This window comes from Thamnophis elegans, chromosome 9, assembly GCF_009769535.1.
Source record: "Thamnophis elegans isolate rThaEle1 chromosome 9, rThaEle1.pri, whole genome shotgun sequence".
NCBI lineage: Eukaryota > Metazoa > Chordata > Lepidosauria > Squamata > Colubridae > Thamnophis > Thamnophis elegans.
The window spans coordinates 41,716,798-41,742,977 of NC_045549.1; the positions used below are offsets into that span (position 1 = coordinate 41,716,798).

At 40.3% G+C, this 26,180-nt stretch overlaps 1 protein-coding gene across 1 annotated transcript; it reads right to left on the reverse strand.

Annotated features, from left to right (window-relative positions):
* FGF2 (fibroblast growth factor 2) lies at positions 1–26,180 on the reverse strand. The gene is made up of 3 exons (XM_032224557.1): positions 25,556–26,180; positions 1,874–1,977; positions 1–532 (listed from the first exon to the last, which is right to left on the reverse strand). Exons 1-3 carry the CDS (start codon positions 25,737–25,739, stop codon positions 347–349), a joined length of 474 nt encoding a protein of 157 aa, XP_032080448.1. The 5' UTR covers positions 25,740–26,180; the 3' UTR covers positions 1–346.

The following is a 26,180-nucleotide window of genomic DNA, read 5'->3' on the forward strand; positions in this document are numbered from 1 at the left end:
ATGCATTTTTTAAAACTTTTTTCACATTCAATAACCTAAATCAGAATGTCTATTCCTAAACCATAAGATTAAAATGATTATAAAATCTAACTGGAAGTACTTAATTAACTGGCATATTTAAGTGGAACTATGTCTCCATGCCACATTCATGTTAGTACGCATACACAAACAGCCTTATATAAACAGTGAATGAAAATGGTTTTCACTCTTACAGTTCTACACAGTATTGATCTCAAATTAATCATCAAACAGAGCTGACTGGAAAATATCACATTAATTTGTCTTGTGGAGGAGGGAACATCTACTGTTGTTGTTGCACAATATTTTATTAACTGCGACACTCAAGTCAACTTTTGGCAGACATTGGAAGGAAAAGAATAGCTTTCTGTCCTCGTCCAGTTTTTGGTCCAAGTTTGTACTGACCAGTTCGTTTCAGTGCAATGTACCAATCACAATATTTACGAGACCGATATGTGTTATAGTTATTAGATTCCAAGCGTTCAAAAAAGAAGCATTCATCGGTTATATATTTCTGGGGGGGAAAAAGAGGAAGGTATTATTCATAGCCTTTGTGAAAAAATAAAATGATTTATCATATATGTTCTTCTGGCTGATTAACTATTTACCAAAATGATGTAAATCATTTGATATAAAAGATATAATCAAATCTATATTGAGTTTAAATCAAATCATAATATTTTAACTGCAGATTTCCTCATTTACCCATCTTTACACACAAACATATAAATACTACTTAAGTCTAAAGTAACTGCTTTCTACAAATTAGTTTTCTTATTTCCATGTGAAAGATTAACATCCTTATGCTTATGAAATTTTAGTAGGAGTATAGTAATGAACTGAAAAATCTATAGCTGCAAATACTTATTTTGAATTAATACTTTTCTGAATACCAGGGTATTGCATAGTGCTGTCAGTCACATTAAAATCCTGTTTTAACTTTTAGAATATAAGTGACTAGCATTTAACCTGACCTAAAATGTAAGGGCAATTGACATTTTATGAATTTAAACAAAATTATTCCAAATTTTGATTAATGGATTATTAACCATTTAATTGATAATATAAAACAGGTAGAGTTACTAAAGAACAAACAATAGTAAAGTAACTGAAGTGGAAGGAGCTGCCATGTGGAAAATTTCAAATATAAACAAAATATTTATGGACTATTATTGTATGTTTTTATACCAAAAAAGTTAGGAAACATCAGTTCTTCAGTAATTTGCCACTAAAAATCAGCAGTATCATTTTGAGGGCAATGAGAACCACAAGAAGGACCTTCTGCTACCCTATTTTGAGATAATGTATAAATAAATCACATGGAATAGTTGAACTTGCAGCACTTCAGATCAAAACTAAAATGTTGCTTTGGAGTGCATGGCCTGAACCCTAAAGTCCTTTCCCCAGGTTTACATCGCAGTTGCATGATCAGGAAAATATGTTTTCGGTTTAAAGAGTTCCAAACAGGCACCACGTGTGCCTTCAAATCTGAAGTGCTACGGAGTCCTATAGAATATCCTTTAAAGTTAAACTTAATTTTCTCATCAGTTTATCCAAAAAGCAGACAAACATGGCTCCATTATAGTGAAAACTAGCATGTTGAAGACCAGAAGAAATGCTGTTGATAAGAACTTCAAAAGTGGAGACTATGTTAACCTACAAGTTCTTCAAAAATTTGTTTTTAGAAAGCATTCTGCAATACCCATGAAATTTAAATTTAAATATTTAAATGTATATTAAATTTATATAAATATATATTTATATTATATTAATAATAATATTTATATTAAAGCTGCTATCTTAAAGCCTTAATTATGAGAAGGAAAAAAATTGGAAGGAATTGACAAACGCTTACCAGTGCTAACAATCGTCCATCTTCATTCATAGCAAGGAAACGGTTTGCACGTATACCTTTGATTGACACCACGCCTCTCTCTTCAGCTTGAAGTTTCAACTTGACTGAACAGAAGGAAAAAGACAACCATGATATTTCAATAATTTATCAGCCTACAAGCTATTCTTCAATTTGCTTAAAATTAAGGTCTGGATACATACATGGAAAAATAAATCTAATTTATTTCTCTGCATATGTATCCTAAAGCTAAAAACATTAATAGTTTAACTTTTGTAGAAATAAGATCCATTATTTAAATAATGTACATAATAGTTACTGCTAAATTAACTGAATGTCCCATTTGAGCTAAAATATAAAATCTAATAGAGCACACTTTCTTGGAATAATGTTTCATATCCCTACCCAAAAATATTGGAGTAGTCCCAAGTAAGTCATCAAGTTTATTGCTTAAAATGCATGAATATTGAAAGCCACACAACATGGAGTTTGTAGTACCAACATGGACTTTGTATGGTAGTATGGTATTTGCTAACTAACAGTTATTTTCTATTTTAATTTGGATTGATTTTTCTCTCTTAAATGGTTTGATGTTAATGGTTTACTAAATCATGGCAAACTGGAAATGTGGAAAGGTCTTTGTTTTGTTACTGGAACATTCCTAAATTGCAAGATAAAAACTGCGTTTGCTCTCCAGGTTAGGATAGGATAGGACTATGTTAGTTTTAATAGGATATCTGTAGAAAGTTAATTGACATCTGGTCTGTCTCTTTATAAACCTATTCTTATTAACACCCCTACTTACATTACAGCTCATTTAAATGTAACATGTTTAACCCCATGTAACTGATTTCCTATGCAAAGGCGGTGCAGGTCTGTGCGTGTGTGTGCCTTTCTCAATGTTTCTTTTGTGATTTTCTTTGATGTCTTAACTATAAAAGAGAATGTAAGATGGATCTCAGGGTTCCCCCTCTAAATGAGAGGAATCCTTTTTATCAGCACATTCTGAATAAATCGTAATAAAATGATCTTCCTGTCTCAGCTATTTCATTGGAAAAATATGCTTACTGAGGCACAAGCCTAGAACCAGATTTGGCCTTCACTATTGCCATCACATTTATATTAGAAACATAGGGAAGTAATTGGGAGAAATCCAAATCCAAGACATTCAGGCACAAAATGGTAAAGGGAAAAAAACCCTCTGATCCTTCCATGTTGGTAATAGGAAGAGAATCAAAACCTGGGAAAATAAACCTCTAAACAACAACATGAATGGGAACATGAGGTTTTTAAGAGGGAAATGAGTCCCATTTTGCTTTAACCTATATTTCTTTGTATTCATTCATCTCTGGTGCTGTGAATTTACATAGCAGGCTACAGATTACTAGCTAATTAGAATTTATTTTAGGAAATCTGATTTCAGCCATAATGACTTTAATGGTGTTTGTGTGTGTGTGAAAAAATACACAATAATCCTATTTTTCTTTCTCATTATGAATAATAGCACAACAGAGTTGAAAGGGACTTTGGAGGTCTTCTAGTCCAACCCCCTGTTCAAGCAGGAGACTATATACCATTTCAAACCAATGGCTGTCCAATCTCTTCTTAAAAACATACTGTTGGACCACCCTTAATTTCTGGAGGCAAGTTGTTCCACTGATAATTGTTTTAACTGTCAGGAAATTTATCCTTAGATCTAGGTTGCTTCTCCTTGATTAGTTTCCATCCATTGCTTCTTGTCTTGCCTTCTGCTGGTTTGGAGAATAGCTTGACTCTCTCTTCTTTGTGGCAACCCCTCAAATATTGGAACACTGCTATCATGTCACCCCAGTTCTTCTTTTCACGAGACCAGTCAAACCCAATTCCTGGGTATGTCTAGTCTAATGAAAATGAGCATATACATATATGCCAAAATTTATTTTAAAAACAAAATTGAAAATTAAATTTTAAATAGCTAAAGATGAAAAAAATGTATTTTTACATTCATATACCAAAACTAGTCTAAATAATTTTATAACCAATGTTTTCCATTTATTACAGGACGCTGTTAGTCATAAACAGGCTCCTCATCTGATCCACCAAAAAATGCTTAATGACCAGTGACAATTATGATTGCTTTGAAATTAACCCTTGATTTAGCAGGCTACTAAAGTCAAACGGGATATTTGAAACCCCAAAATATGTGACAAAAACATATTTTCCAATAACAGTGAATACCCATGCTAAGAAGCACCATCAAACATTGTCTAAAGTGATTTGCTTGAAAATAGGAAAAAAATTGGCTTTGCTATCTCTAGCTTTGACTATTTTTAGAAACACCATGTTTATTTGTTACCACCAAGCATACATAGTAAAGGCATAATAAATGAGTATAAGAACTTTCAACATCTACCTGGAAACCTAAGACTAATTAATAGAAAGGAAAACAGGATAACTCTTCCACTGATTGGGAAAACAATGAATTAATACTTCCATGTATTCATGAATTTAATTTCTACTGTGCCTTATTACATATAGGTACATGCTAGAACATTCCTCTCTCAACATTTTTAATCTAGAAGAATATCTAAGAATATCTAAGAATATCTACCAACTCCTACAATTAATATAATATAACTCTACATACAGAACTATGGGAAATGTACTATAAATACACTTGCAACATTTTATAAGCATTGCTTGGATTTAATTGTGTTATAATTTTGTTAATTTAAAAAATAAAGATTTACTGAGGTATGTTCTCTAGACAGTCATATTGATATATAACCAAACCTTAAAATTTTTAAAACATAAAACTGAATATAAAATGTGTGACTACCTCCTTAAAAGTAAATGCCTTTGTTAGTGTTCGAAATAATATAAAGTATTCAAAATAATATAAAGACCCAAACAATTGTTGGCTTTTGCAAACTGAAAGATTGTCATGTGCATAAAATGCATTGGACAATGTGGAAGAATAATAACTATACTTGTTTATTAGCGGTCATTAGTGGTCATTGCTTTGACAAGTCTATGCAGTTTTTCTTGATTTTTGAGGGAAATTGAGTCACCTGGTTGTGAATTTTGTGCATTAGTCAGGACTAGAATTCATGGTTTCCCAGGTTCTAGCCTGGTGTCTTTCACCATTATTCCAAAATTGGTCTCAACCAGGGGTGGGTTCCTGCCAGTTCTAACCTCTTCTATAGAAGAGGTTCCACAAATCTACAATGCCGTTTAGAACTAGTTCCAGCTCCCTCCCTCTACCCGTCTGCACATCATCAACATGACGAGCGAGAGGAGGAATTCTGGGAGTTGAAGTCCACAAGTCTTAAAGCTTACAAGTTTGAACACCCCTGGGGGTTTTTTTCTAAAGGGTTAGGGGTGCAAGGGACTTGTAACTTAACAGCTTTAAGACTTGTATGCTTCAAATGCCAGTTTCTGAGCCAACATTTTGGTTGCTAAGCAAGAGCATTGTTAAGTGAGTTTCACCACATTTTACAAGTTGGCCACGCCCACCATCACATGTCTGTCAAGCCACTCCCACCTGGTCACATGGCCGGCAAGCCACTCCCACAAAGCAGGCCACACCTACAGAAGAAGTTCTAAAATATTTGAAACCCACCACTGGTCTCAACTATGTATCAATAAAAGCATAAATAATATTATATAGCCCCCAATTTCTCCAACAAAGAATCATTCAAAAAATGACCAACAAAAAATTCCATTGAACTGTAGGGTATTTAAATAGTAGAGGAAATAAAGTAATACTCTTAATTTCTACCTTTGCTAAGAAATAAAAAATGATGTACTATATTCTTCAAACAATACTCTACAGAAACTAGTGATGACCAACATTTTTCCAAAGAGTTAAGTATTATTATTTTTATACTTAACAGGGAAAATATTATATATGGCTCCAATCCTTATTCCTTTCTGCTTTTTCTACTGTTCACCTGTTTTCATGGCAGGAATCCCTTCAGCTCATCTCTCTAATTTACTACCTGCATGTCAAGTGCATTGATCTTTTGTTTAAGACTGCATTGCAAATATATTATCAGATTAAAAAAAACTAATAGCAATAATTTCAAAAGTAAATATGAGGTTGATGGGGCTGAAATCAGAGAATTTATTTCAAAATAAACAAATAGGATTGTATTTCAAATTTTACGAAAATCATAAGTGCATGTGCTTTGGTTCCTGGTTTATTGATAATGTTTAAGAGGGTGGCTAAACTAAGAATCCAAAAGCTCAAGGATGGTTATAGTGAGTATGCGACTAACTACTTTCTGTTTCCAGAGAGGAAGTAATAATGATTTGTCAATTTTACAGTTTATACAGTAGAGATTTTTCAGCTTATTTTCTCCTTTGGTAACAAATTCATGTGGAAAAATTGAGAAGCTTTTCTCCCGTGTATATACATATTATAGTCACAACTATGTACTGTGTTTCCCCGAAAATATGACAGGGTCTTATTTTCTTTTTACTTACAAAATGTGACCTTGGGCTTATTATAGGGGAGGGCTTATTGTTTTGGGGTTGCCAGGCAGCTGCTCCTTTGCGAACTGGCTCCCGAAGAGCCGGGCACAGCCTCAGAGGCGAAGCAGCCATGAGGTGACCAAGCTCACAAGCAACCGCCCAGCAAACCCCCTCTCCAGCCGGGCAGAGCGCCATTCACTGACCTATGGGGTATCCCTAAGGTGCCAATCCACGTGGTGCTCTGCCCACTTCCGAGTTACCGTGGCTTGGCACATTAGGGATACCCCCTAGGTCAGTGCGTGGAGCTCTGCTGGACTGGAGAAGGGGGTTGCGCAAGCCCCTGTTCCGCCCCCAGCAGGTATGCCTCCTAGCCTCAACTCCCCCCTCCGGCCAGGCAGAACGCCACTCCCCAACCTAGCGGTATCCCGAAGGCGTCCTTTCTCTCCCACAGCTCCTGTGGCTTGGTGCCTTTAGGATACCACTAAGTCAGTGAGCGGTGCTCTGCCTGGCTGGAGGCATGAGGGGGGTGTCCAAAGGTTTATTTTCGGGGGTGGGCTTATATTTTTGCCCATGCGAAAAATGTGGCAAGGCTTTAGTTTAAGGACAGGTTGTATTTTCGGGGAAACACAGTATTAGTAGTGGATTTATCATTTATGTTCATCAGAAACAATATGGAGCAATCCAAATAGAATTCTAAGGCCTTCACTATTTGCTCATTCACCCCACACAAAATTAAAATATTTCTGCATGAACATCTAAAAAATAAAAGTTGGTTTTAAACCAATAATTTGATGATTGTTTCTACATAAATGCATGGACCAATGGGTACTTTTATCCAGCCAATATATATATTCATAATATTTTTACCTGTCTGTCTTTTTTTTCTTTACAATAAGTTTGCTAATAATCTCAGGTTCCAAATATTTTAAACAAATAAAATGAAATAAAAATAGTTTCATTTTGCTTAGAACACTGCATAAGCCAAATAAAGCAAACAAATTTACAAAGAGAAATAGAAGGAGGAAATCATACACAGCTTCGGGAGTCTTGCTTTCTCAAGTACATTTAATTTACTTCAACTGGCAAAATTATAAGAACACTTTTCATTTTCAATGTACAAGAAGGGAGCTTGTGTACTCACTGAAAAAACCTCAGGCTGCACATCTCTAGATCAATGAGCAGCATTACTACCATCTCTGCTACGGAAAAGCCAATTCCGAGCCAAGAGTTCAAGGCTCATCTCCAAGATTTTTGCAGAGGCCCTCTGAGGAAAATTCTTTCATGAGGCCCTGCATGACATACTCTGTGGCGAAGTTACAGCGCCAAATCCATCTAAATTAAATGTTATTACTGCACATTCAAGTACTGCAGGGCAACTCACAGGAACAATTAATCTTTGACTAATCTATTAGCTAAGTATGGGAAAACAGTCAAATTAGCTTATAAGAATATTAAAAGACATTTCCGACTTCCCATTCGGCTGCAGGTAAAACAATGCCAGTAACATCACTGCTTGTATTTCACATCCCTTTCATAAGCTACAGTTCACTTCATCAAATGCAAGAGGTAACTAAACTGATTCAGGATTTAAGTTGGGATAAAAGAGAAGGAAGGCAAGGTGATTATACAGATTCAGTTTACATGTGAAAAAAAAATACAAGTACTGTATTACTTTTATCAATTAACAATTAGAGCTGGCTCTTTTTCCCCCTCATAGCGATCTCTCTCTCTCTCTCTCTCTCTCTCTCTCTCTATATATATATATATATATATATATATATATATATAAAAACTTTTAAATACTGTAACATTTCTTTAATAGTGTAAGGAACGCTATACCACATTGCTTCCATAGTGTAAAACTCATCTTTATATAAAGCCACCGATGATGCAATATTAATTCATAGATTTAATGAATAATTATAATAAATCTGTTATGAGAGTGTGAAAGAAAAATTGACAAAACACCTTGCTGATTGAACAACGGTTTGATGATGCAGATTGATACAGGATTCAGTAGAAGTTATTCCCAAGAAACTGAATAGGATTATATCCTATATAGTTCCCTGGGAAAAAAGAATAATATTTAAAATGAATTTTATCAAGACACTGAATATAAAATAAGTGAGCTAAATAATTTAAAAGATCTACACACATTGAAGAATCTTGTGTAAACTGTAGAGAATAAGGGATTGTGAACATCACCTAAAGCAGTGACATGCAGTCAGGGGAGGCAGGGCCTCACCACTGTCATCATGAAAAGAAAAAAAAATTAAAAGGAAAAAGGCTGAGGTAGTTGCTGCCAGAGTCACAGTGGATGACTCTGCTTAGTGCTTAACTGTTTAAAAAAGCCCCTTAAAAAGTGCCCTATACAGGAGGAGGCAGGAGAACCACATGCCTCATTTAGTCTTTATGATCACTCGAGCAGAGTTGAGCAAGGTTTAAAAGCCGAAAAATTCCTTATGGAGATGAGGCACGTGGTTCTCTCACCTCCTCCTGTAGAGGGCATTTTTAGAGGCTTTTTTAAATAGTTAAGCAGAGTCATCCATTGAAGACTCTGGCAGCAGCTAACCCAGCCAGACCTCAGCAGCTCTTGCCTTTTTCCTTTTATATTTTTACATTTTCATCATGGCAGACAAGAGCAGAGTTGAAATCCTCTGTGAAACAGCTGGAAAATGTATGTGGGTTGGAGGGAGGGGGAGAAATTCAAAATTAATGTAATTTGTAAGTAATTGTATTATTGTAAGTAATTTGTGTATGTCTGTATGTTTTTTACCCACCTCTGCTGGCGGGCTGGCACTTTTTTTTATGTCGGACACAGCGGCAGGGCTTTTGGACATAGCAGCAAGGCTTTTGGACATAGCGGCAGAGCTTTTGGATGCCCTGGCGCTGTGTCCGCCATAGAGGCGTCCCGCCTCTATGGCAGATACAGTGGCAGGGCTTTTAGAAGCCCTGCCACCCCAGCACTAGAGGCAAAAGCCACCCTGCCGCTATGTCTTCCATAGAGGCGTCCCACCTCTACGGCGGACACAGCACCAGGGCTTTTGGATGCCCCGGCGCTGTGTCCACCAATATAAGACAGCGGACCCTGGGTCGGTCACAGCCCGCGTGCCGCCATGTGACCGCTCTAGGGGCTCAGCGTGTGGCCAGAGTGGCGGGGCTGCCCCAGAGAGTTTCTCCTGGCCAGGAAGGATCACCAGGAGAAAGCCAACGGCAGTCAGCAATGGGACACGAAGGAGCAGCCATCCAGCCGAGCTTGGATTGTCCCCAGGTCGGTGGAATGGCAGGGAGATTGCACGGGGCTGGAATGGAGGCTGCAGGGAAGCAGGACATTGAGGCTGCCCTGGGCGCCTGCCACAGGATGCAGCAGCTGCTTGTCGGCCACTCCTTCATGCCCTGTTGCCGGCAGCATTTGGCTTTCTCCTGGTGATCCTTCCTCTCCACATGTCCGGGTGGGCCCTGGGTCAGACAGCAGCCTGCGTGCCGCCACCATGTAACCACTTTGGGGGCGCAGCCAGGAAGGATTGTTAGAAGAAAGCCAACTGCAGTCAGGAGTGTCCCCAGGTCGGTGGGGTGGCGGGGAGGTTGTGCGGGGCTGGAGGCAACAGGAAGGCAGGGGTCAAGGGCATGCTCCTGTACCAGCAAAAAATATATCCCGCTATCCTGGAACTGTTCCGCAAGATAAGGGAAGCAAGTCTTGGGAGAGACCTTCCCTCCCCCTTCAAAGAGCCCATGTGGGGAGAGAGGAGGCGGCCTGTTTTGAACGTGGGCAGGCAGACAGTTTAGTGGCCAGTGCCTCCTTTGCTTGTTCAGGTGGGCAGAGCTATACACAAGTTCATGATTCTAGGGAAGGCTTGGACATAGCGCCAGGGCGGCTTTTGCCCGCTTGTCTCACCAGCCATAAACTTCACCGCACGTCACTGACCTAACGTTTTTTTCATCAGCATATAATGATGGATGTAAATCATGAAATGAAAGTCTAAAACTGGGTGGGTAATTTAAAGCCAACATAAAATCACATCAATAGTAGGTCAATAAAATCTAGTATATATAAAGATAAGTTTAGTTCCTTTAAACCAGTAGTTCCCAAACTTTTTCAGTCCACCACCCCCTTGGTGCTACAAACTGATCCTCAGTGCCCCCCACCCAGTGATGGAATTCAATTTTTTTTACTACTGGTTCTGTGGGTGTGGTTTGGTGGGCGTGGCTGGGGGGGGTCATGTGACTGGGCGGTTTGCACGATGGAAGGAAGATAGTAACAGTAAAATTCAAAACTGTAACAATTAATTGCACATTTATTCAAAATCCAATTTAAAAACCTTTTTAATTAATGTTTATTCAACAAAATTGTTGAACATGATCCAGTGATACCAGGTTTTTAAAGTCTGATTGTCATTTATCAAGAACCTTATTGACTAGTAACTTAGTAAACTCAGTAAAATTTAGTAACTGCTTCACTGTTCAGTAAATTCTTAATGTGATGGATGGGCTTGATGAAGTGATGCCAATTTCCCAATGTCTGGTTTTAAGTCACTTAGCAGGAGTCTTAAATCACCACATTCAGTAATCTGGAATCAATTTCTTTGCTTGGAGAGAAGTTGGATGACTACACTGAAGTCACGTTCCACCAAATATGATGTTGGAAATGCAACAAGGAGTTTCTTAACCACTGTCCATAGTGCAGGATAGCGATCAGAAATTTCTTTCTGTAACCGAAACTCGTGGTACGATTTCTTAAACTTTGGCTTCAGCTCAAAGTCATTTTGCAGCTCTATGAGTTGTTCCTCCACTACCCCATCTTCCTCAGTATCTGAAAATGGATTTATCACCCAATCTGGAATTTCCATCAAAAGAAGATCCTGATTAAAGTTTAATTACTACTGGTAGTCCTCAATTTATGACCACAACTGAGCCCCAAATTTCCATTGCTAAGCAGAACAGTTGTGAAATGAATTTTGCCCCATTTTACGACCTTTCTAGGGGACACGGTGGCTCAATGGCTAAGACCCTGAAATTGTTGTTTCAGAAGGTCGGCCGTTCGAATACCTAATGTCGTATAATGAAGTGAGCTCACATTACTTGTCCCAGCTTCGGCCAACCTAGCAGTTTGAAAGCAAATAAAAATGCAAGTAGAAAAATAGGGAGCACCTTTGGTGGGAAGGTAACAGCGTTCCATGTCCCTTCGCCGTTGAGTCATGCCGGCCACATAACCGCGAAGATGTGTTCGGACAGTGCTGGCTCTTCGGCTTTGAAACAGGGATGACCACTGCCCCCTAGAGTCAGAAATGATTAGCACGCTTGTGCGAGGGGAACTTTTATCTTTATCTTGCAACCTTTCTTGCCACAGTGGTTAAGTGACTCACTGCAATTGTTAAGTAAGTGGCAACTTGTCGAGTTGTTTTACATGCAAGTTGCCAAGTGTCCAAAGTTTTGATCACACAACCATTGTGTGAAAAACAATCATAAATCTTTTTCCCTCCAGTGCCCTTGTAACTATTAACGACCACTCAACAAATGGCTGTAAGTCAAGAACTACCTGTACACCAAAATGGTCCTAACCCCCCGCCCCCGGTTGTGGAATGAACCCGAAGGGGGCGTGCACACTAGCCATCAGCTCAGCCCTCTGCAACATACCCCTTGCCTCAAGAGCTCTCTACGCTTCGTTTTCTAGCAATGGCCAAAACCATCGAGAAAACGCTGCATGGCTTCGCCCACCCGCCTGCAGCCTCTTGGTCTCAGTTGCTCCAAAGGCGGAGAACGGCAAGGCCTGGGCAGGAGCGAGGCACTGAGACAGGGATGCTTTTCAATGGCGACCCCACCTCCCTCTATGCCAGGGGTCCCCAAACTTGGCGGCTTGAAGACTTGTGGATTTCAACTCCCAGAATTCTCCAACCATAGCTAACTGAAGAATTCTGGGAGTTGAAGTCCACAAGTCTTCAAGTGGTCAAGTTTGAAGACCTCTCCTCTAAATGGATTATTTACCCCTCGGATATTCCAGTAGCCCAGCATGGCTTCCATCTTCTCCGCTGGTGTTGTCAGACGTGTTTGGCTCTGCTTCCCGTCACAAGCAAAGACCAGTAGAGCTGCTTTTATACTTCAGCGGAAGGATGTCGCAATGAGGGAAGGAGGTGGCGAGTCCCACCACAGGCAAAAGCCCTGATGGGAAAACCCTTCCCGAACGTGCGGACGATCAGGTGTTGGATTGCCAGTTCCGCCCCTTACTCGCTGAACTCAATTTCAAATCCGAACTGTCAATCAGCTTCAAACAAGTACATCTCTTCAGGAGACCTAACAGCGGACACAGTTTGTTTGAGCAAAAGGAGATCCCGTCCACTCCCCACCTCACCCAGATTTAAGAGATGCGTCTCGATGCCTTAAAGCAGTGGTGTCAAGGCAGCCTCCCTCAGTAACCAAGAAACCACTCAACTCCATTTTGCAGAATTAAGAGTACCTTTACTGGTCATGAGTGGATAGCAGCTAAGCAAAGCAAAAGTGCGCGTAATCATAGATATCAATATGTGACCGAACCCTCTCCCCCTGGTAACCCCATCCCATGGTCCAATCCGTACATCCCTCAGGTGTCATATGGGAGACATCTTCAAAAAGCATCATCAGGTTGGTATGCCGGACAGTTGGCCTTGGCGGTAAATCCTCTATCTGGAGCATGTGCAGTAGATGGTGAGAACAACTCCCTTTTTACAATCACTCCTGTACTGAATACTTCCCCACCCAAATACCATGCCCCCCTCCCCGTTTCAATGGCAGCTGAAAGCAAGCAGCAAAGCAGAGGCTGACATCCGGCCCTCCATCAGGAAAGGAAGTCATCCCTAAGAAAACAAACAAACAAATAAACAAACAAACAAACAAACAAATAACACAAAACAGGAACAAGAAAAGGTAGAAATGTAAAAGTCAATTTGGATCAGGGCTTATCGGGGTAGGCAGAGTAGATTTTACGCAACAGTTTAGGAGCCCTAATGTGGGTCTTATCGACCCATTCAGCTTGGGTGGGGGGAAAATGTTTCCAGGAGACTAGATATTGAATTCGATTTCTACGTTTTCTAGAGTCCAAAATCTCCTTAATCTCAAAATGTTACTCTCCTTCAATGAAAAGAGGGGCAGGTGGTACAGGTAGAGGAACCCGCAAAGAGGAAGTGTGTTCTGGCTTTAAAAGGTTTACATGAAACACCTGGTAAACACAGTTAAGATACTTTGGTAGTTCCAATCGCACAGAAACAGGATTAATGATCTTCACAATAGGAAATGGACCGACGTACTTAGGTCCCAGTTTCTTAGACTTTTGGGTGGTTTGGAGAAACTTGGTAGACAAAAACATGTGATCTCCAATTTTGTACTCTCTTTGTTTCGTCCTCTTCTTGTCAGCCTGTTTCTTGTGCGCTCGATGAGCAGCTTCCAATGCCTTGTGGGTCAAAGGCCAGATTCGCCGGAGCTGGTCACTCCACTCGGAAAGGGACAAAACTTGTGGTTTTTCTCGGGGCAATTCTGTAATAGGTACAAAATCATGGCCAAACACTATTCTAAAAGGGGTGAAACCAGTGCTGCTGTGCACAGAGCTGTTGTAGGCCACTTCAGCATGTGGTAACAACTCAGTCCAATTATCTTGCTGATAATTAATGAAACACGGAGGTACTGTTCCAAAACAGAATTAGTCCATTCACAACCCCGTTAGTCTGAGGATGGTGGGCAGAGTTTAGCCCCTGGGCAGAGCCAAGGAGGTGAATTGGACCCCCTATCCAAAATTATGCATTCCGGTACACCATGTAGACGGTATACGTGCGTAATAAATAATTTAGCCAAGGATTTAGCTGACAGGATCTTGGAACAAGGTACAAAGTGAACTTGTTTAGAAAACAGGTCCCTGATGACCCAAATCACGGTATTTCCTTGACTTTCTGGTAATTCAACAATGAAATGCATTGATATCTCCTTCCACGGGGCTTCAGGACGGGCCACACCTTGGAGCAGGCCCTGGGGTTTTCCTGGTGGGCGCTTCGCGGCAGCACATATGGGGCAACTGGCCACATAGGACTCAATGTCTTTTTTCAATGAAGGCCACCAAAATTGTCTTTTAATGAGATGCAGAGTCTTTACAAACCCAAAATGGCCTGCCATTCACGAATCATGGACCCGCTGTAAAAAAAAGTTCTCATGCTAGCAGGAACATATACTTTAGCCTCTATCCAAGCTAGACCATCTTTCATGGTACATTCATTTGAATGTTGTTTAAACCAGTCATCGGACTCAAGGCCTGCCTTGAGTTTGCAGATGTGGTCTGTTGTGACCTCAAAATTAGAGTTGCTTTGGCTTCTGGTAACCATCGGAGCAGCAAGACTCTTCGCCAGGATAACTGGGTGAACCACGCTAAGCTTTGAGCTGTTGTATTGTGGGAGTCTGGATAAAGTATCTGCCATAAAGTTCCTTCCTCCCAGGATGTACTTCAGGGTGAAATTGAACCGGTTGAAATGTTGCGCCCACCTCATCTGTTTAGGAGATAGCTTTCGAGGGGTTTTCAACGCTTCCAAATTTTTGTGATCAGTCCATACTTCAAAAAGGTGTTTATCCCCCTCCAGGAAATGTCGCCAGGTCATCAAGGCCCACCTGACAGCAAAAGCCTCCTTCTCCCATATAGCCCATTGTCTCTCTGTCTCAGTTAGTTTTCGAGAGGTATAAGTGCAAGGCTGCAGGTTCTCATCAGTGTTCATTTGTAGTAACACTGCTCCCACTGCTACATCACTAGCGTCAGCTTGGACGATAAATGGTGAATCCATGTCTGGGTGTTTCAAAACTGGTTCAGCAGCAAAGAGTCGCTTCAGTTTTTCAAAGGCGGCTTGACATTCCATAGTCTAATTTAATGGCTTCCCCGGTTTGGGTTTGGCATCCCCTTTAGACTTTAGGAGATTTGTAATGGGTAGGGCAATGCTGGCAAACTAGAGAAATTGACAATAAAAATTCGCAAATCCCAAAAAACTTTGTATTTGTTTGCAGGTGCGGGGGGGCGCCCATTCAGTGAAAGCTTGGACCTTTGCTGGGTCCATCTCAATGCCATCACAGGAGATGCAATAACCAAGGTAATCAATTTTCCCCTGATGAAATTCACATTTAGATAGTTTGGCAAATAGTTCTGGAGTTTCTTGAGCACTGAACGCACCAATTTCACATGTTCTTCACATGTTTCCGTGTAAATAAGGATGTCATCAAGATAGACCATCACGCCCTTGTACAGGTGCTCATGCAAATCTTCATTTATCAGTTGCATGAAAACAGCTGGTGCCCCCTGTAGACCAAATGGGAGTACTTGGAATTGGAAACAACCAAGCAGGCAGTTGAAAGCAGTTTTCCATTCATCTCCCTCTTTAATTCTGACTCTGTAATAGGCTTCTCTTAGGTCCAATTTCGTGAAAAACTTTCCTTTACCCAATTGGGCCAACATATCCTTTATTAAAGGTAGGGGGTAGACATTCTGTATACACACAGCATTAAGGATTTTGTAATTAACATAGAGACAAAAGGAGCCATCTTTCTTTTCTCTGAACAACACTGGAGCAGTCACTCAGGGCCTAGCAGGTTCAATAAACCCCCTTTGCAAATTTTTGTCAATAAACTTCTGTAATTCATCCATTTCATGGGGGATCATCGAATAGATCTGGGGTTTTGGAAGTTTTACCTCGGGGAGGATATCAATGCTGCAATCAGTGGCATGGTGTGAGGGTAATTTATCAGAGGATTTTTCACTGAAAACATCTCTTAGGTTCCAATATTCTTTGGGGATTTTCTCCTCCCCCTCAATTTTCTCTTGCCCCATGGCTGCTAGGTTAGAGTCAGCGTTATTATGTTTTGGAGCCTCCCCCATCTCCCTCAGGGGGTGTAGCAGATCGGATGCGCAACCACCCTTTCCTCCAATTGATGTGTGGGTTCCATTTACGTAACCAGGGTAAGCCTAATATAAGAGGCCGGTCCATTCCTGGTGCTACAATAAAACTTATTGTCTCTTGGTGAGTTCCCATCCACATGTCTATTGGCTCAGTTACAAAATGAACAGGGCTCCCTCCAGCTATTGAGCCGTCCAGCTGGCAAAAAGCAATTGGGCCTTTTAAAGTTTTCAGTTTCAGGCCCAATTTTTCCACCACTTCGGGGCTAACGATGCAATGTGTGCAACCCAAATCTAAAAGGGCCAGCATTTTTTCTTGTGCTCCAGAAGAGGGCACTTTAAGTTCAACTGGGATAGTCATAGGGCCCGATCGGGAACTTACCAGACGTTCGTCGTCAGATTCGGTTTCACTTTACTCCGATGAGGAGGGTGATTCCTCTTCCCCTGGAGCAGGGCGGAACTGCAGATTAGGTTCCACCCCTTTCATGGTGGTCTCCCTCCTCTTTCCAGGCGGTTTATCTAGCTTTCTCTCCCCCCTGGCAGAGGGCTTTGGGCTCATCTTGGTGCGGCAATTTGCTGCTCGGTGTCCCTCCTTCCCGCAACGGAAAAAGATGATCGGCCTGGGCTTGCTTGCAAACCCACTTTTCCCTCCTTTAAGAGCTCCTTGGGGGGGGGAGTTGGGAGGGGTAGCCTTTTCTTTTTCACTATCTACACAGTACTTGTCTCGGGCTAAATCAATCTCCACATCCACAGCCAATTCATACCAAGGCTGCCATCTGAGGGGATGGGGGGGGGCGAGGCTGTTTACACAGTTCTGGTATAAGTCTTTGTTTAACCCATCCATAAACCCATCCATCAAAGCCTCTTCGGACCATCCCCGCATGTAAACAGACAGTTCACGAAATTCTTGTATATATTCAGCAACTGGCCTGTACCCCTGGGTAAGGGTTTTAAATCTAGTTCTTGCTTTTCGCTCCATGAGCGGATCATCAAAGCGTTTTCTCAGGGCGGCCATAAATCTATTATAGTCTCTCAGTACGGGGGCGTCATCATTATGCAGGGTCACCATCCAAGCAGCTGCCTTATTTTCCAATGCCATTGTAACTATTCTTACCTTGGCCTCCTCAGTTGGAAGATCGTCTCCAAACTGTTGCATGTAATTCCATACTTGAACGAGGAAGAACCCTAAATCTTTAGATTCTCTCCCAAATTTCACACCCAGTGGGGGAACTTTAGCCATCCGGCCTCTGCGTCTCCCCCTCTTGGGATGTTTCTGGTGGCTGCTGCTGCTGGGGTCGGGGCTGGGTCATCCTGATCAGTGCCACCTTCTGCCCCCCCCCCAGCTCCTCTCGGGTAGAACAGGCCCTCTGCAGATCTCTCCTCTGTTTCTGTGAGAGCCGCTTCTCTTTCAGGACCACTCTCATGGAAGCGTTGCCTCTCCCAAGCTTCTTCAAAGAGTTTCATAGCCTGGGACATCATAAGGCTCTCCTCATCTGCCTCCTGCCAAGCAGCTGCTGGTCGCCTCTGTCTCCTCGTGGTAACTCCAGACGGAGTTTCCTCGGGGTCATACTTCTGTCCCACTCACAACGTCCATCTGGGGTGAATGGATCGTTCTTCCAAGTGTAGTTCGGCCATTCGCTCCGTTTCCAAAGGGCACAAGGATGCAACTGCTCCCATATCATCCTCCTGGTCACTACCTTGGTGGGACATTCTTCAGGAGTTTGGGATTTTGTTGCACTCCCTTTGGAAGGTGTTAGCTCCGGGATGAGCATGAAACTGAGATCTTGCTTAATATCAAGGTGGCCTCCCTCAGTAACCAAGAAAGAAACCACTCAACTCCATTTTGCAGAATTAAGAGTACTTTTACTGGTCATGAGTAGATAGCAGCTAAGCAAAGCAAGATCTAAGGCAAAAGCGTGCCCTTCCCCTGCCAGACAGTTGGCCTTGGTGGCAAATCCTCTATCTGCAGCACGCACAGTAGATGGTGAGAACAACTTCCTTTTTACAATCACTCCTGTACTGAATATTCCCCACCCAAATACTATGCCCCCCCCCTATTTTAATGGCAGCTGAAAGCAAGCAGCAAAGCAGAGGCTGACAAGTGGTTAGCCCCAGGCAGAATTGCACCCTGCAGGGGGGCCACCTCCAGCACTCCTCTGCCACCCCCTTGCCTCTTAGCACCCCCCTGATGCCCCCCTTGCATCTTAGTGCCCTCCTAAGTCATCCCACCGCCCCCCAGGGGGCAGTACCACCCACTTTGGGAACCACTGCTTTAAACCATAGGTGTTCCATAACCTACGAGCTATAGGACATACCTAGCTCCAAGTATTCAATATTGTGCCACTGTAGGCATGGTCTAGTGGTATTAGAGAGTTTTTAAGAGTGGAAATGAGAGTAGTTGATCTCCCAGAGATTGCACATTCTCATTGCTTTCAAAAACTTTTTAAAGTACTAGAATTGTCATATCTCTTGTTTGAAAATCCCTACTTTTCTGTTGTGGCATCTGCACCATCCTTACATTTTTCCTGCATGTGAAAATGCATCTAGAATGGTACTTGCACATGCACACACAAACACATGTATACATATCTGTATGTATTTGTATGTATTTGTGTAAGAAACTATATTAAACAGTCCAACTGTCCTACCATTTTCCAATCAAGCAGGTGTCCTCTCACTATTGTTTTTCAAGAAGTGGGAGATCAGAAGATCTTTATAAACATCAGCTATGAAAGCTACCATCTGCTATGTTGGCATGGTGGCTCAGCAGTTAAAGCCATTTAATTAATCAGCCCGGGTTCAAGACCCAAGTGCCACGCAACTGGGTGAGCTGACTTTTTTTGTCCTAGCTCCTACCCATCTAGCAGTTTGAAAGCATGCAAAAGCAAATAGATAAATGGGTACCACTATACAGGTAACAGCATTCTGTGCATCTACCACATGATTCCACATGATTCCAGAAATGTCTTTCGACAATGCTGGCTCCCTTGGCCAAGAAATTAGGATGAGTATCACCCTCTAGGGTCCAGCATGACTGGTGAGGGGAAACCTTTACCATTATGAAACATCAAGTACATAACTAAGGATAAGCATTTATTTGGAGAAAGAGAAATCTTAGAAATGTTAATTAGAACTGGAAAAAGATATGGAGTTTTCAGATATAGTTCAGAGACAGAAGGCAAGTGTGAAAGAGCAGTAAGACAACTAGTTCTTTTTAAAAAAAAGCAAATATTTGAACATAGTTGAAAGAAGCAGAAGAGCAAGCCTGGAACAAAGGTGAAGCAAAAGTACAGTATGTGAAAAAACACAGAGCAAGAGAACAGCTAGCTATGACATTTTTTGAACCACCCATCTCCTTCATAGAAGGAATTAGTAAAAAAAAAACTGGAAAAACTTTAGGCGAATCTGTTTCAGTACTGGAAATGGAAGGAAACAAGAAAATGTGCCTAGATGCACAAACAAATGACCTGATTGAAAATATATGATGAAAATACATTAACAAAAAATTATACTGGAACAATTAATTTCTCTGATCTTCTTTTTTCCAGCAATTGTAATGTAAAATATGAGAGAATCTTATATTGCAAAAAAGGAATAGAAAGTAGAAAGTTCTAGAAAGACAAAAAGGAACTTTAGTCCTTTGTTAAGTAGAATGTCAAAATGGAGATAAGTACCATTGTAGTAAAATTTTTTAGCGAATTTTAATCTTTATCCCTAGGTGTTCAGCAGAGCAAAAGAACAGTGGAAACCAGGGAAGAATATAGAGAAGTCTAGAATAGGTTGACGTTTTTTGCATTTTTTATTTTTAAAAAGTTCAAATTGTGTTCATTACCTTAATGTTAACAACATTAAAGGGACTAAAAACAGAAGTTGTAACATGCTAACAAACATTGAACTATGATTTTTTTTAAAAAAGAGATATTAAAAATTACAATTGCAACCATAAAATCTATTACATTAAAAAAATAAAAGAATAAAAGGTGCAAAACAAAAACAACAAAAAATAGAAAAGAAAAATAATCATGTAGTAAAGAAAAAGAAAAATGACTTTACTCCATCACAGTAAGTATAAATAATTTTAGTAACTTATCACCTTCTTTTGAAATACAGCAAATGATCTCTTCTTCCCATATCCCATCTATTATTTATCTATAAATAAATCCTTAAAGTCTCATCAGTTCAGTAATAATGTTAGCAAAAATCCATTGTTTCTAGAGATAACACCATATATATTTTAATTATACTAATTCGATATTATACATTACAGTATTCCTTTAGAAATAATTTCCTAAGCATGTGATCAGCACTGCCAAAACGGACAGCACCAACTATTTGTTCAGCATTGTGAACATATCCATTTAAACCTCTCTATATAGCACCTAAATTAAGGTATTTAATCACACATAATTTTGTTGAATACAGGTACTTCAATCTACAACAAAAATAAATATATATAAGAGTAACTGTTACATTTAGAAGGGCATGACTTACAATTAGGACCTTCCTATGGTATGAGAAAAATAAAATCCATAGATACTTCCAAAATCATTATATAAGGAACTCACTAATATCTGTGTGGGGAAAAATAAAACCTAAAATATATTTGAAAATTCCAAAATGGCTCTCAACGATGGAAGCCTTCACATACCCAAATCTGGTAGCGTTTGAAAAAGTTGTGACATATAAAGACATTTTGGACCACTGAAGGGAAATTAAAATTGAAGCAAAGAGCTTCAAGACCAGGACATTATACTATCATGGTAGTACCAATTTCAAATACAATATAGTTATGAAAAAGTATGGTTTTTATAAAGAACAAACACCTTTTGATAAGACACTGTTGAACTCTGATGAAAAACAAATTAAGAAGATATATACCGTATTTTTCAGAGTATAAGATGCACCGGAGTATAAGACACACCAAGATTTTGAAGAGGCAAATTAAAAAACAAGTTTTTGCACTCTGCAGACCTCTCAAAAATGGCCTGTTTTTCGCAAAAATGGCCCCCTTTTTTAAAGGGCATGAATAGCCTTTAGGAGGCTTGTAGAGTGCTCCTGGGAGGTGTCCCCCCCCAAATGAGCAAAAACCACCCCATTTTTTGCTAAAACTGACTCATTTTTGTCAAAAAAAAAAAGGCATGCATAGCCTTTAGGAGGCTTATAGAGTACTCCTGGGGGCTGGTGGGGCAAAATTGAGCAAAAAAACTGCTCATTTTTTGCTCATTTCTGCCCTCCCCAGCCTGCAGGAGCACTCTGAAAGCCTCCTAAAGGCTATGTATTGCCATTTTGGTGTAGGGGTGGGGTTTCAGGAGGCAAAACATGCTATATTCAGTGTATAAGATGCACCCAGATTTTCAGCCTCTTTTTTGAGGGAAAAAGGTGTGTCTTATATTGCAACAATATGGTAACTTCTCTAAATTTAAAAATGGAGGATGAACAGATAAAAGATACAATGGTACAATGGGATTTTTTTTTTTACTATAACATAGAACTAGAGAAATGGCAAAATTTATGGGAAAGAAACAATAGGTTAACAATAGCAACTTCTTATAAAGAAAATGTATATAAAATGTTTTACAGATGGCAATTACCACCTGCTAGGTTAGCTAAAATGTTTAAATATATGTCGAGCAAATGTTGGAAATGTATTAAAAAAAACTGGCACATTTTATCCTATGTGGTGGATTTGTGTTAAAGAAAAAAAATTGGGACAAAAATACACAAATGGATAGAAAAGATAATAGGGAAATATGTAGATTTCAAACCTGAACTGTTTTATTAGGGATGATATCAGAAAAAAATGATAAGAAAAGTATGTATTTAATATTACATGTTTTAACAGCAGTGAGGATTATCTTAGCACAATATTGGAAAAATGAAGAAATGCTGCAAGACAAAGAGAAGAAGATATTAGATTGTGCAGAAATGGATAGTATTACATGGAAAATCGACCAGAAAGAAGACACAAAATATGATGAAACATGGAACTTATTTTACCAATGGTTGGGAAAAGGGGTAGAGAGTAAGAATGGAATCTGTATTGATAAGCAATTTAAATACCCAGACAACATGATGTTCATTTCTAAGCACTAAGAAATGTAATAAATAGAAAAGTAATAAAATTTATTTAAAATATGTATATACTATATAAAATACTCTTATCATGTATCATCAAATAAAAATATTTGGGAAATATGTTTCACTCTATGTTCTAATTTCTTTAATTAGTCAAACAAAATTTAGAATTAGATTCAAAGTCTAACTTCTAATTAGATGGATTATATGGTTTACCCATGCACTGCTGAAATACCAGATTAGGGCTAGAATTTCCAGGAGAATATCTATGTGGTTGCTAAAGACAACACCAAATTCATGGGACATAATGCAAGAAGATAAGCCATATCTTTCTTTTGTATTGTAAAGCATGTATTACCAGACAAATTGCAGTAAAAAAATATGCAAGGCTCACTCAGATTTTGGACGGATTGATTTCAAATATCTAGAGAAAGAGCACATAGCTGTGTCAAGGAAGAAAGTGAATTTAAGAATCTCTTTGTAAATTAAGAATGTCTACTGATTAAAGGCTATCATGTTATGACATTCACCCAGTGGCCAGATTCTATTCCATAAAGGTATGCTTTTTATATTTAGATAGATTAAGCTTTCCTTATCATGTAATTTCCAAATTCATGAGATTTTACAACCCTTGAAATTCTGTTGGGTAAAGCCAAATTAAGCATGATAATCAGATTTCAAGACTTTTTACCAGGATACATTATAATCATTGATGTACTTCTACATTACAATCATTAAGGTACATCCTTTAATGTGCTTTAACTGAGAAGTTATTTAAACTTATTTGATAACTTTGTTGTTTTTTAAATTTTCTATTGTAAACATGAGTCAGTCAGGGTTTAGTAATAATAAGGAAATAGTATCCATTATAGAGGTGGAAGGTACAGCAAAATGGTTTTGATATTTTAGCCCACTCATGATCTTAGAATAACAGTAAAAACCTACAGCACTAAATAGTGTAGGTGTGGAATGCATACCATGAGACAGGATTCCTAGTGCTATTGGTTTTTTTAAAAAAAATACAGATCACAAAAGGAAAACAGTATGTAGATGTCTTCAAAATTTTGTGAATGAGACTTAACAGGTAAACAATATAATATTTTTACCTCAAATTCCAAAGAGTTAGGCGCACTTATCAAGGCTTACATCCCAATGGTCTTAACAGTAAAAAAAAAAAAAGTTACTTCAGAGTAAATGAGAGCAAATATAAAGGAGATGTCCTTTTTGACCACATGTTTCCCATCTGGCAGGCATAAGCTTAAAATCAAATATTGTCTAACTTTATGAATGTCTTGGGGGTTTAGATTTATTTTTACAACAATAGTCATTCAAATGTTCATGTATTATGTAAACTGTCTGCTTCTTTCTTTCCTTCATCTGTCAACAGGTTCAATAGCATAGATAGATGACATTTATTTCCAGAAACCAGCACCAGCCCCTTCATATGATCACTGTAGTATGTAGATCATTTGACTCACCATACATTTCTATGGTGAAATTTGAAAAATGAGTCACCAGCAATATTATCTCTAGCATATATTCTTCAAAATAAAGATTTGTTGGATAAATACTGTGATGGAAAAACCAGTCTTACTGATGTTGAAAAAAGTACATACGGATTCATTTTTTTCTATACTTGTCACAGATGACCAGAAAGTTAAACAGAGTAGCTTTATTTTCTCATTTGTTCTCCTTGCCAATTGTCCATGACCTCCTTTGTTTGTTCATATATCTGGTAGCCCTACACAGGGCACTAAACCAAAATTGAACTTTAATTACTGTTTAGAGATCATGTCAAACTCAACTCTCATTGGGCACAGATGAAAATGGAAATGTGAGGAAGATAGAGTTTCGGTGGTGCAGTTGTTAAGAGTGCAGTATTGCAGGCTACTTCTGCTGACTGCTGGCTACCTGCAATTTGGCAGTTCAAATCCCACCAGGCTCAAGGTTGACTCAGCCTTCCATCCTTCCGAGATAGGTAAAATGAGGAGCCAGATTGTTGGGGGCAATATGCTGACTCTTTAAACTGTTAAGAGAGAGCTGTAAAACACTGTAAAGTGGGATATAACTCAAAGTGCTATTGCTATTGCTAAGATGCTACCAGTAGCAGGCATAGGGAGCCACTGCATTCTGCTTGGACAAAGTGGCATACTTTGTGAATGACACAAGCTGCATCTCTTTATATAATTTGCAGTCTGTACAGTACTGCATACAAGTTTATTATTTATGTACCAAAGACAAACTCCTTGTGTCTAATCACACTTGGCCAATAAAGAATTCTATTCTATTCTATTCATAAAATAAATGATAAATCCACTCACTGTAATACGCTAAATTTCCCACAGGCAATTCTCTGTGGATGAAGGAAAGGATCAAATTGATTTAGGCTACAATCCTGCTTATTTCTAAATGTGTTAACAACTTACCCCTGGGTAGACCTGCAAACGACTGTGCTACAGATAGGAACACATTGAAAAGGCTTTCCCTTCTGTGCCCAAATATAATAAAATTTGATTAAATACATATTTACAATGCCTTATTTTCAGTCAAGGAGACATAGTCTGTCATGAAAGGAGTTGATTTAATCGCTGTTAAGGCTTAAACCAGTTTTAGATACAATTCGGAGACATGACTATTGCAACAGGATAAAAACCAAATAAATAATTGAAAGTATTACCAACAGACAGCAAAGTATCTGTGAAGATTCTTGGTCATCCATTTCATAGTTGTCTCAAAAGTTTTTTTTTTTTCAAAAAGCAACTGGACTGGTTTTTTTTTCGAGGAAGAAGAACGTTTCGTTTCTCATCCAAGAAACTTCATCAGTTGTGATTGCGATGGGGATGGAAGGATAGGTGCTGACAGTTAAGACTGGACGGACTGTCACAGAGAGTGCTAATGGACCAGAGGACTGCAAAGAAATACAATCCCACCTTACCACCACCATGGGGGTCAGAACCTATCCTTCCATTCCCCCCCTCCCCCATCACAACTGACGAAGTTTCTTGGATGAGAAACGAAACGTTTTGTTCTTCCTCCTCAAAGAAAAAGCGGTCCAGCTGCCTTTTGAGAAAGCACTTTGGAGACAAGCAGCTAGTCCGAAGCTGGAGTAGAGTGAGGGAATATGCAAGTCATCCCCTCCACTTGATTAACTCTCTCCCCCCTTTCTCTCTCGGGGGGGGAGGGTGTCCGCGCGATCCCCCCTCCAAGGAATCTGGGGACAGGCAAGGCGGTGGGATGGGAGGCGAAACCCGAGGGAGGCTACTCACTGTACGGGTCGCTCTTCTCTCGGACTCCGTCCACTCGGCCATCAGAGTTAATTCTCAGGAAGAAGCCTCCATTTTTGCAGTACAGCCGCTTGGGGTCCTTAAAGTGTCCTGGCGGGAAGGGGCCACTGCTGCCGCCACCGCCGCCGTCGTCTGGAAAGGTGGTGATGCTCCCCGCCGCCGCCATTCTCGCCGCCGCAGCTGAGGGCTCCCCTCTGGACGCCCTTCCGCCAGTTCTCCCCGCGCCTCGACGGTTCCCTCTGCCTCGCCTCCCTCTGCCGCGGCCCCCCAGTATCGCCTCTCAACGGCTGCCCCGCGGAGCGCCTGCCTGGAAGGGAGCGCTCCCTCGCACGGGGAGGAAAGGCGGGAAGGGGTGAGGGGAGGACGGGGCGTCCGCTTCGCCGAGTCGAGCCCCCGCTTTACATCTCCTTCGGAACTCCTTAAGGTCGCTGCGCAGCTCCGAGCTGGACGTCCAAGTCCGTTCCTTTAGCCAGGCGGTCGGCAGAGCCCGGTCGGCTGAAGGCTTCGCCGCCTGCTGTCGCCCAATAAAAGAAGCCAAGGAGGGGAGTCGCTCCCGCTCCTGTGGTTGCCTCGGGAGGCCCGCTCAGTCCGCGCTATTATTTACTTG

Bases quoted from the DNA above. Each gene is read 5' to 3' on its own strand.
- FGF2 (XM_032224557.1), bottom strand. From the start codon at position 25,739: ATGGCGGCGGCGGGGAGCATCACCACCTTTCCAGACGACGGCGGCGGT. The intron at 1,978-25,555 runs GTGAGTAGCCTC...CCTTCTGTTCAG, and splicing joins AGAGAAGAGCGACCCGTACA to TCAAGTTGAAACTTCAAGCT. The intron at 533-1,873 runs GTAAGCGTTTGT...TTTCCCCCCCAG, and splicing joins ATGGACGATTGTTAGCACTG to AAATATATAACCGATGAATG.